The 12348-nt window shown below is 42.1% G+C and overlaps 1 protein-coding gene across 1 annotated transcript in view; it reads left to right on the top strand.

The window, feature by feature from the left end:
- LOC103801173 (receptor tyrosine-protein kinase erbB-4-like) overlaps positions 1-11463 on the top strand; it is a gene marked incomplete at both ends in the record, with an annotated part of 68214 nt that extends 56751 nt beyond the window's left edge. Inside the window, one exon of the mRNA XM_009073578.1 lies at positions 11278-11463. Within this exon, the coding sequence (XP_009071826.1) occupies positions 11278-11463 (186 nt within the window). The remainder of the gene's footprint in view (positions 1-11277) is intronic.
- Between the last annotated feature and the right edge of the window lie 885 nt (positions 11464-12348).

Raw genomic sequence — 12348 nt, 5'->3', positions numbered from 1 at the left:
GTTTCAATGGAAGATATATTCCAGTGAATTTCTCAGCTAGAAGATGATTTTTGAAGTACGGTAGTGATCAAAACACCAGGTTTTGTCATATTCCGAATGAACTCTGGTGAAGTTCTATTTTGAAGTCATTGGTTGTTTCAAAAGTGCGTGTGATTAAGTTGTGGACAGCAGTGACAAGACAGGGGAGGACGGGTATTTTTTCTTTAGCAGAGTCAAGGATGGGAACCATTTCCCAGCACTAGGCCTTCTCTGAGGATGTGTGTGCTGTGTCCTGTCTGATTTTAAGCAGAGGTGGGAGATGCTTCTGGTTCCTCTGTGGCTGATCACCTGGCATCAGGTGAGAGCACAGTTTATGTTCTTGAGGGTGCTGTCGTTCAGATGAGAACACATCAGAGTGAAATTCCAGACCACAGAAGGTGATTGATGTGGATGTTAGTGTGACAGCTTGGCAATTCTCAGAGTGTCTGAGAGCTCCAGAAAGTGCCTTAAACCACATTCTGTCACCATATAAATGTTTCTAGCTCAACTCAAACATGCAGATCAGCCCTCTGGTCTGCAGTTGAGCTGGTCCTTAAAAAGTGAGTGGTATTCCTCTCAGTGAGTGCCCCAGTGATGTGCAACAGTTTCCTGCGGTTTTGGCATTTCACTGACATGGAAGTCCTCTGAGAATATCCAAAGAACCGACAAGTGATATTGTTTTGAGCTCCATGGTGTAACCCTCAGAGGCACAGTAAGGTGTCATAGCATGGTGGTGTTAGGTCTTTTTTTAAAAATTTTTAAAAAATGTAAAGGCATGCAACAAGACTTAGATAGGATGGATAATTTATATGTAACTATATGTCTGTTTTATATAAATCATCCCAAATAGTTAATTGTGTTGGTTAGAAAGGCTGATGATGTAACAGCTCTGGAGGCATTGTTCTGCTTTTTATTCAGTGTCAACCTCTTGACTACTTGGCTGTAAGATCATAGAATCATAGAATTCAGGGTTTGGAATGAACCTTACAGATCATCCAGTCCCAGCTCCCTGCCATGAACAGGAATACCTCCCACCAGAGCAGGTTGCTCAAGGCCTCATCCAGCCTAGCTTTGACCACCACCAGGGTTAGGGCATCCACCACTTCCCTGGGCAACCTGTTTCCCTGGCAGTGTTGCATAGAAAGAGCCTTTTTCACTTTCTTTCCTAGACAGCTGGATGTTGAAAAGCAGATTCACCCCAGTCAGCCTTGTCACAGTTTGCTGGAGGAAATGCTCAGAAAAGAGGTTTGGGGTTTGATTTGCAGAGTTCTATTAGTTGAATAGTCCTATGGAAATGCTGGATCTGTGATACCATGCCATCTTAGGAGCATAGTTAAATGGTCTTGGGATAGTGTTAATTCACAAAAGAGGACGAAGGCATAACATAAATTATTATTTCACCTTATTCATGCCATGTCCAGACAAAATAGGCATTCTCTCCTGTAGTACTGCAAGTTTAAGTGGTGTTCACCCAAACTTTATGTGCTTGGCTTCTGTACTTCAGTGAGATCTTTTATTTTCAAGAGCATCTACACAGACACAACTGCAACCTGTGAAACACAGTTGTATTTATGGGTTTGGCTGAGGTGTTTGTATTGGTAGAAGACAGCCACTCATTGAAACTTGTTTGGTTTTGGGGTTGTTTGGCTTGCCCTGACAGATGTCTAGACCTGAGTATGGACACACATGGAAAATCAGATGTAGTATTTGAAGTGGGGGTTATTGCAGATGCCAAGATTTTATCAGCATGGGAAAATAGTCATTATTATGTTGTTGTTGCATATATATGTATTACCCTGATAGCAGAATGTGCTCAAATCTTGTGGAAGTCTAGGGAGGAATGTAGCTGAATTTATTGCCAATGAACATTAATAGTTAATAGCTGGCCAGGTATTAGCAAACAAGAAACCCCACCCCACATTAAAATGCTTGTGGAGCACACACTCTATTCCTGCCCCTTTCCCTGCTGCCTCTGCCCTGCCATTCCTTCCCAGTGCTCCCAGTGTTTGCTGTCCCGCAGTGTCCTGGAGCCGGATGGTCCCTGCTGAGACGCGGTGCTGGCTGAGATGGGGCTGCACACACAGGGGTGGGAACTCGGGTGTCACTGTGAGTTTCCTTCAGGTACTTTCTCAAATAGGGTTTTAATTTTGTATTTGTGATTGGAGTAGGTCAGTAGGATGGTGAAAGAACAGAGAAACTAGGGGAGAAAAGGAGGAAGGATGAGCTGTAGAAACTGAGGAGAAGATTGCAGGTGGTGAAGAGAAGAAAATGCTGTGACACAGGGAACCTGTGACAGCTTGTGAGGAGCTTTTGGGGACTTTGTGGCTCACTGATGTCAGAAAAAAATAGCTAACAGTGAACCAAACAGTCCAATGAAACTTTCTGTGTTTAAATATTGTGCCTTTGCAGTATTTGAGTCCCGAGTGTGATGCTCTTGTGCAGCAGAATACAGATGAGGTAAAGTTGGAGATTGGTCTGATTTGAATTCTCAGCTGTAGGAGATGAAATACCTGCATTATGGACAAAATATGTCTTTGATTAAAACAATTCTTAATGTTGATTATACACTTCATGAAATCAGGTTTTAATCTGATGCTATCCCTTTAAATTGTTCCTGAAGAAGGAAGGAGCCTTCAGTGTGTGATTAGAAAGTCAAGGGTTTCAGTGATAGCAGAAAATAACAAAGCAATGCCTGAAGATTCTTCAGAAAGGAGTGAGAACTTGAAGATTTTATTTTTTTTCTATCACTCCTTCTTGAGACCTTGCCATTTTCCTCATCTTAAATCAAAAATCAAAGGAATATCTCTCTCTTTCTGAAAGGAATCTGCAGCTGAGGCTGCAAATGTGTATAAGCTGATCAGTGATCAGGTCTGTTTACCCACCCGTTGGAATATTACTGAAAAGATGGCTTTGTTAGGCTGTGCAGTTAAAGTTTCAAACATTTTTGCTAGTTGCATCAAAATAGTAAGAAACAAATCACTTTTGACAGACTGTTCTGAAATAATGATGCGTGTCACAAGCTGTAAGTAAAACATTTGTCAGAGTGATCCCATGTTTTTACAGAGGTGTGCACACTGTTAAACCACTTATGCCTGATGTGCGAGGGGGAAGCTCCAGACTGAAATCCACTGTTACTTCTTTGGAAGACTTTCAATGGAAACACTTCTGGTTGCTGCGGTCTTGAACTCTTGGCTATTTATGCATAAAAGTGAACTGAAAATGGGCTAGATTTAGCTTTCTTTTCACCATGTTCAGTGTTTTTTGGGCAATATTCACAGAAAGGCTGGTGGGAGATGTCCACTTCTGGATGTTTGGTGGAAAATCTTCAGTTAGCTTGTGCACAAGAGGTCTGTTCCTTTAGACTTGAGGTTTCTCCTTTGCATCAGTCTCTGATGTATTGGAGACTTAATTGTTATGAAATAGGGAGATGTAAGAAGCATATGGTGTGTGGGTTCTACAAAATGTATCTCCAACACTTTCAAACATTTAAGCATATGCTTAATTCTAAGCCCCTGAGCACTGTTGAAGTCAGCATAGTGGTCCATGCCCTCAGTGTTTGCAGGACAGGGATCACAGTACTGCTTCTTTTTCTTTGTTTTTTTCAAAATTTCTTTTATGTTCCTCCAAAATACACAGTAAGCCAGATTTGCTTCTATAAGCATGTGAAAGTGTCTATTTCTGCATGAATAGTACCTACTGCTTCTCTGAGGTGGGCACAGAAGATTTGACCCAGCAGACTGTAAGCATCACCTTCAAGAGGAAAAGCTTTCAAATCCCTGAATTGTGCTAGTTTCAAGTGTTTGGAGGAAAGTGGGGCATCTCTCTGATGCATTTGAATCGCATGGGGCAATCGCTTGCATTTGAATTCAGTGTCAATAATGCAGGCTGTGCCTCTGCAGCACAGAGTCAGTAATACTGTGTGCAAGTGCTGTGACAGGTGGGGGAGTCTCAGAGGCTTTGGCTGCTCTGAGAAATGCAGCGCATTTAAAGACACATTCCGCCTCCAGGAAAGGCTATGCACCTGCTTAAGAGTAAGAGACTAGCCAGAGACCAGCTCTGCTCTTGGACAGTGGAGAGTACAGTACTCCAGTGTTGCATCATGACTTACTCATCTCCAGGATGCAGACTGGATGCAGGGTGGGACACTGACCTGAAGCCAGCTTCTCCTAATGGCATGAGTTTGATAGGACCCAAGTGGGTAGCACTTGCCTGATGCTGTTTCCATCATATTTGTGCATGATAGACTACAGCATGTGGTTCCTGATGTGGAATTTTATTTTGTTTTAATTTTCACACTTAGTTTTTATCCTCGAGAGTTCTGGGGGTAGTGGCACACCTGACAGATGAATTTCCGGAACTCTCTGAGGAAATAAGTTAATCTCACCATTTAATGTTGCAACACACTTGTACTGTGAGTATGTAATCTAGGTATGTAGTGACTGCTTACTACCCAGTGGACCTCTGTTTAAGCTCCTCATTGAAAACTGAGCTCAGTAAAGCTCAAATTTTGTCCATCAGAAAGGTATGAAGTCCCAAACCACCCATTCAAAACCTGTAGCCTCTTTAAGTAGACGAGTTTCTCCTGGCTATGAGGAGACACATGTAAATAGGACTCATACTATTATCTTCTCTGTTTGGTCACACACAGCTTCCTTAACATTGCTTCCTAAAGCAAAACAAGCATGGAGTGAGTTTCGAGGAGATGGTGGTCAGTGCAAAACTCTGGCTAACAGCTTGTTAGACCTCCTTAACAACTGGGCCTTCATTCAGACCTCTAGTTATTTCCTGCTGTGCTAGCCACACTCAGTGCTTCATCATAGGAAAAGCAATTGGTCATGTGAGTGTGAATATAGAATTTGGACCTGGATGTGCACTGCCATCTGTATGTGCAACAACCTTTGAACCTGTACGTACTTTAGGTATTCATCTTGCTTTATGCTTGGAGTGTGGATGTGGATATATAGAAAGATTTGGGTTGGGTTTTTTTTTAATACCTTTATTCATTTGCTCCTGAGTCCTTGCTCTCCAGAGAGAAGTTGCAATGATGTTGTACACAACCTAGGCATTGTCACCGTTTCCCAGGAGGGTAAAGTCACAGAAACCTGTTCCGTCAGGACATGGGGTATGCTACCATACTCTCACAAGCCAAGTTAAAGTGTGTAGCTCAGTCCTGCAGCAGTAACCTTGGGGCTGTCTCTGGCCTTGCAACATTCAAGTATGTTCAGTGTATCACACAGCAGTAAAATGGGTTAGAGAAGCTGTTGCTAAGCCCCAAATAAGACTTTTGCCTGGAAATGCCCTGTTAATGTGTCTGTTCCTAATGGCTGTAAAATGGTTCTTGGAAAACCAGTTGCAGTGCTCTGGGACTCTGATATCCTTTGCTGGTCCCTGTAGCTGCAACTCTCATTTCATTTTCAGAAGTGACTGAGACGTTTCAACAGAAGCTTTCCAGAGTGTCTGCCTGAGTGGTGAGAAGCTGCAGTCCAAGGGTTGAAGTACAGCACTGCTGTAAAGCCATCGGACACAGCATCTTGTATAGGGAGTGCAGGGGAAGTACAGCAATAGGCATCACTGTCATAGAATCAGTGTGGGCCTGGATGTTGTTCAGTGTGTATCTGTGCTGTCTCTGAGCTTAAGTAGTTGGGCAGACTGCATAGGCTAAGTCAGTTATAGCCTAAAACATTTGTAGCACCTAGCAGACAAACAAAAGGCATTGAAATATATGTTGGGCTGTAATTGGATCTGCCCTGCAGCAGGTCAGACGTGCATTCCAGACAGGTGTTTGCCCTGGCCATTGTTCAATTAATGTAAGAAGCAGTGTATTCACTGTAGTGTCTCTCCTGTTACCACAGCACAGCTGTGCTTTCAGAAAAATGCACAGCACAGTACAAAGTCAGCTTTTAAGTACATTTGTTTACTCGATGGTGATTAGCAAAAACAGCTGGATTCTTCTTTTCTGGCTTCTTTGGGTTTGCTTCATTTGAGGGCATTTTATGGTGAGAACATTTAGAAGCAGAAGGTTAGGCAATCAGAGATTTTTCAGACTTTGTGCTTACTGAACTCTTTATCAGGTGGATATCTTCATCTGGCTTAAGAGGAGCAGTAAAATTTATCCTGTGCTTGCTGAATTGGGGCAGCAGGTCAGTGCTACTTCTCTGCAACAGGGAGCATGTTTCTCCTGCACAAGCTCTAGGGAAGCATGTGTGAGTGGAGCACTGGAAGGGGACACTGGCTACCTGTAAGTGAGTGTCTCCCAGTGCTCTGTGGTATGGTCGTTGGTGCTTAGGAAGCTGATGTGTTAAAGAATAAGCCTTCAGAAGGAGTTTCTTTTCCTTTCTGCCAGATATTTAAATCTGATAATCAATATTGCTTCAAATACAAATTCTATTGTTAGCTGAATTCTTCAGCAGTAAGCAGGTGTGGTTACCAAGTGCTGCATTAGAAGGTGCTGGGATCCAGCACGTGGTACAGGACTCTGTATGACACAAGCTGTTAGCATGTTTCAAAGCCTCTGTAAGCAGCTGAGGGAAGGTCTTTGACTGATTCTGATGTCCAGATTTCCCTTAGAGAATCATTTTGGACTTGACAGGGTAATCACTCACTGTCAGCTCTGCCCAGTTCCAGGACCCCAGGGATCTCAGAAGCTGTCTGTATGCCATCTCCAGCATCTCAGGAATAGTCTGGCTAGGGATGCTTGACCATGTCCTCAACTAGGGTATTAATTAATGAGGACATGTGCTGAAGAGACAGTTGTGCCATGGGCTACTCTGGGAGGAGGATGAATTTTCAACATGCACATAAGCATGGCATTTTTTACTGCTAGTGGCACATGTCCCTTTCTGAGTGCACTGGTTTACAAACTAAATGGTTGGAGAAATAAAACCGAAATCAGTATCCAAGTAATGCTCTTCAGGAACCATCATGCTGGCTAATATGTGTGTTCAGTTGTAATTGTTATCAGTAACACATCAAAGTAGGAAAGGGGGAAGTTAAATACTGTCTTATAAGAAGTGCTGTGGATGTTACTTAGAGAACTCTTTCTTCTAACACTTTTGAGAATTATTTTTTCTTTCCCTTCCTGGAATGTTGAAGTGAAAATCCTGCTTTATTTAGATTATGAGTTACTTTTCAGAAACAGCAGTCTAACTAAAGACATTTCAAACACAAGTGACTGTGGATAGATCAGGAAACAGTTTTAAGTGGGATTTTCAAATTGCAATTGCACCTCCTCAGAGCTCTGTTGACATAGTTCTGCGGACAGAAACCAGCCTGATCACTAGAAACTCACCCTTTTTTGGGATGCTGTCTTGTTCCTAATGCACATGGCAGGCAGATCAGTGTGAACCATTAAAATAGCATTTATGTCACTGTTCATGTAATTGTTTAATTTAGGCTTGTGCATATAAATCACATGAGTTGAGCTAAATGGAGGAATAATACAACCACATTCAAAAGGAGCAGAAAGAGATCAATGTGACATGATTTCTTTATATTAAATAGCGTATCTGAGAAGTATAATACTGAGTTGAACACAGAAGGCTCAGCTGAAGTCACCGCTGTTTTCTCTGTGGTGAGGATGGGAGGACACGACAGTGGTCCTGCCAAGCTACCTGCAGGATGAGCTGCCTTCTGCATCAAGGTCTTTCTTTACTAGCTTTCCCCTCAGATATATAACACTGTGTGAATAGAATATACATGCACAGCCTTGCTTTGAAGTAATTCATTTGAGACCTTGTAGTGCCCTAGCCTCAGCTGGTCAGGGCTCAGCACAGGCTACATCTTAGAGGTGAGGGCAGGCTGAGCTCCAGAACTGCTGGAGCAGTGTCTAAGCTGCTTGGCTTACAGCTGTGCTGTGTATGGCTGCCACACACTGCTGCAGTAAGTAATACCTGAGCAGCAACAGTGTAAAGAAACTCCAGAAGGAGATCTGCTCTGGCTGCAGAGTTACTCTTGTGATAGACTTCTGCTCTGCAGACAGATGAAGGAGGGTGCCTGATGTCCAACAGGAGCTTTTCGAAGCTGTCACCATTCCTGTCATTTCTCAGATGCCACTGTGAGCACATGGTTTACAAAGACTCTGACTCCTGGGGGAAAGATGAAGTATCACATCTTAATCATTTCTCTCTCCTCCATCCCTTTTATATTTCAACTGTCAAAGGAATTTTTTCTGGAGAGAAAGGTAAAGTGATCTGGGAGACTGTTCCCACTTCTACTCCAGACTTCCTATGTGACTGTGGGTAGTAGGATGTGCTTTTCTGTACCTCAGTTTCCTCTCCATTTAATTAGAATAGGCACAATTTCAAACTCATTTGTGTAATTGTGCCAATTGAGTGTAGAATCAGTATCTGCAGACATATGGCTACCAAAAGATTTGGGAAATTGAAGGGACTAGACTCAAAAGATGCCAGTGTCAGTCAGCCAAAATTGTGAATTTAGGTGCCTTACCTGATGAGACATTTTTAAAATGTAATTGGGAACCAGGCTGCAGAGTGCCTGAGTGCCCTGGAGGATGTAGCTCTAGGGTCTTTTGTGTCCAAACAGATTTTGAAATGGGGACTCAAGCTCCTTATTCACTGAACAGATTTTTAAAATGCTGTGAAATCATAATGCTTCTGTTGTTGTTGTTTGTCTGTTTTGTCTAATTAGGCTCTAACAGAACAATTGCAGTCTCTTTTGCTTGGTGTTTGTGCTGTGCCGGATAGACATAGTCCTGAATTTAGTTCTCCTGTAGATGTGAGTTCAATAAAAATAACAATAGTTGCACTAATGAGGATAACTGTGTGAAGCCAGGATTCATGCTAAATTAGTACCCATTAATGGCTTAGATCTATAATGAAGGTTTCCTTGCTCTCACTTGTGTATCTCAATTCATTATTGAGTGATCCGTAATATTATATTAATAACTTTTTTTCTGGAACTGTTGCCCAAAACTGTTGGGAAAGTCTGTGCTTTCCTGTAACATCCGAGTGAGACAAATGGCACTGCTTGCTTTTATTAGTGTACAGAAGTGTCTTTCCTTTGAACTCAGACTTGAAAATGGTGAGTAGCTGGAGACTAATTGAGCACAGCCTTCATAGCTTTCTGTCTGGTCCCTTGGTAGGCAAAAGTACTATCTTGTCTCGGTTCTAATCAGTCCTCATTATAAGGAAAAGTACTCCAACTCCATATTCCTGGTAAAACTCTTAGTTTTACTCAGAGAGAAGGTAGGCAACAAGTATTATCCCCTTATGCATCTGCAGGAGAAAAATGAATGGGGTAAAAAAGAAATGTTAAGCAGAGGAATTTTGTGCTTTGAAACTGAATAATGCACTTGTCAACAGGTATTTAATCTGCCGCCCTTCAGGGACATTTTCTAGCCACAGCAGAAGAAAGGTTAAAATGGATTCAAGGAGACCCCATAGTTTTGAGTTGAGTGAGTGGGAATATATTAGAGAATGAGCAAAACCAGTTAAATTCAGATCCCTTTTCTAATTTGTTGCATTGGAATCTTCCTCAGAACTGCTCCTCCGTCATCACATCAAATAGCCCCTATTTACTCATTTATTTATTTCTTCACATAGATTTAGGAAGAAAAAGGAAGGAGTCACTCCCCCAGTGGAGGCCATCTGCTCTTTTCTTACTGGGAGGGAAAAAACCCTACAATTAGTGTCTTGTTCATCTTTTTGTTTTACCAAAAAAAGAGAGGGAAAGAAAGAGAGAGAACTATTATGCAAATACTCTGCAATTTGGTTTCAAATATTCTTTGTACAATGATGAGCAATTTCCTTTAATACAAACTCAGCCTACTTGCCAGAACTTTTTTTTTCCTTAATATAGGGAAGAGGGGAAAAAAATACAACTTTTCTGAGTTGGGAGTATGCGTGTTCCTCTGATGACAACTTTTTCTCATCCTTTTTTTCTTTCTATCTTTCTTTGGCACTATTAGAGCTCTTATTCTGTAAGTTGTCAGAAAGATGTCATATAGGGGGTTTTTGAGGGGGGAAAAAAGAGAACCAAAATAGCTTTACAAAGCCACAATTTCATCTCACTTTTCATTGTTCCATTGCCATGATGAAGTGGTCTTGTAATGGAGAACTCAGCTTAGTGAATGAGAGAGAAGAGCTTTCTCCCTGCCAGATTTGAATGCCAGTTGCTTGTGATGGCAGCAATGCCTTTAAGAACACTTATGCAGGTTTTTCATAAGGATCTTCTGTGCAACCTGTCAGTGGTATGAACGTTTGGGTTGAATAGCATAGGCAAGATGAAATCCTTCTGGTCCTTGGTACTGGACAACTTAGCTTGTTAGCTGAAAACCTCTGGAAACTTATGAACCTGGAAAAGATAAAGTCTAGAAGAAAGAAAGGAATAATATTTCCTGTTTAGTGTGTGAAAAGCTGAAGTGTGGAAAAAACCAAAATGACTCATCCAAGGTCTTTTGCAACAGGACTTTGGAAGAACCAAGAGCTGATTTAGAAAGCTGCTGCTTCCTGTAGCGATTTATTTGTGGATCAGGAGACAGAGAGGACTTCCACTGCACCTGGGCTGCTGCTGCACTGTCACAAATGCTGGTTTAGGCTATTGCTGTGCAGCAGTCATGGAGGTGACAGCGTGGTCATCTCCTAATGGCTTAATGAATCTGCTGATGTTCAGTAGGACTTAGGAGTATCAGGTACATTTGAAAAGCCCAGGCTAAGCTGCCTGATTCTTAACCCTGTGCAGGCTGAACTTTGGGAAAACATTAATTACATGCCTAAGTCTATAAAGTGCTAAGCATAAAATCTCTGATCCAGAAAGAAATTTTAACACAGTTTCATCACGTACCTTGCCAAATAAGGCCAAACTAGACATCTCACTGTACACAAGTAGTGTAGTTTTCTTCCCTAAAAAGAAGCTGATGACCAATGGATTGACTGTGAGTTGGGAAAATATATTCAAGAAGCAAAATCAAGGAAAGTAAAACAAGACCAAAGAGACCTTTAAGCAAAGTCAAGTGTCACACTTACATCTTTGTTTCTGTGGCTGTAACAGGACAGGGAATGCAGGGCAGTGCAGAATTTTAGATATGAGCCATCACTGGATCTGTGCAGAGAGTCTGACTCTATTGTTTGGGGATCAGTACATCAAGCATACCCTACGTCAGACTGGATGTTCCCTAGGTATGCCTAAGACTGGATAGACAGCACAGGTGCTTAGGGGACACTTTAGAGACACAATGGGAGATCTACAGTGCATAGAGTCTTTAAGCACACTGGTGTAACTGGGTCACTTCTGTTGTTACAGGAAGCTCTTATCATGGCCAGCATGGACCACCCACACCTGGTGAGACTCCTGGGCGTCTGCTTGAGCCCCACCATTCAGCTGGTCACTCAGCTGATGCCTCATGGTTGCCTGTTGGATTATGTTCATGAACATAAGGATAACATTGGCTCCCAACTTCTGCTGAACTGGTGTGTCCAAATAGCTAAGGTATGTAGTGCGTGTTGTTCTGTTTTTGTCATTTCTGTACCTACCTGAAAAACGTTGCTTTTATTTTGGTTTGTGGTTTCTTTTCAGGCTTGTTTTTGTTTTCAAAAAGGTTGGGTAGTTCTTGAGATGCACACTGTTTTGGCTTCTTACAGTATTGTAGATTACTTGTCAATATGTAAACCAAAGTGTTTTTCTTGACTGTCTTTCCAACTCAGTGTTAATGCTGGGGGCAAGAGGGATGTCTTTTGAGGGGGGGTGAGTGAGGGAAGAAGCCCCCCATGTGACATCTCAGGCTGAACAGAGTGATTGTTTAGCCTCTTCTATTGTTCACTATTCATACACACTGATTCCACCTTTCTGAATCTGCATTGCCAGTTAAATTCTGATACACCATCAATTGTCTGCCCCAACACTGCCAGGAAGATAAGTACTCACTTCATGTCACTCCTTTGGGACCCATTGTGGTTTACTGTGTTTAAGAGTATGTATCACAACAGCTGAGACTGGAGGGTACCACTGCTTATCTCTGCAGAATGGGAAGTCTCAAGGCCTGGATCTCACTTTGCTTGCTGTAGTGCTCTCTGCTTTCCTAGGGAGGTTTAGGAGCAAGAGTGAAGCCTTTCTCATTCAGATGTAGCCTGCACTGCAGCTGGGGTGGGACAGAGCCCAGACATGTGTTTGGGTCACAAACATAACCCTACAGTATAACCCTACAATGTTTTACCTGTGACTTTAGGTATGTTTAGTTATTCAGTGTTGTACTAAGAATAAGTTATTGATAATTGATTGCAAAGAGTAACAAGATCTGAGAGTGTAGAGGGCCATAGTTTTTATCCATTCTAAAGGCTCTTCTGTGTAACCAGAGTTGTATACAATGAAGCCACT

This window comes from Acanthisitta chloris, unplaced genomic scaffold (genome assembly GCF_000695815.1).
Source record: "Acanthisitta chloris isolate BGI_N310 unplaced genomic scaffold, ASM69581v1 scaffold19254, whole genome shotgun sequence".
NCBI lineage: Eukaryota > Metazoa > Chordata > Aves > Passeriformes > Acanthisittidae > Acanthisitta > Acanthisitta chloris.
This window is presented reverse-complemented; position numbering and strand designations above follow the sequence as displayed.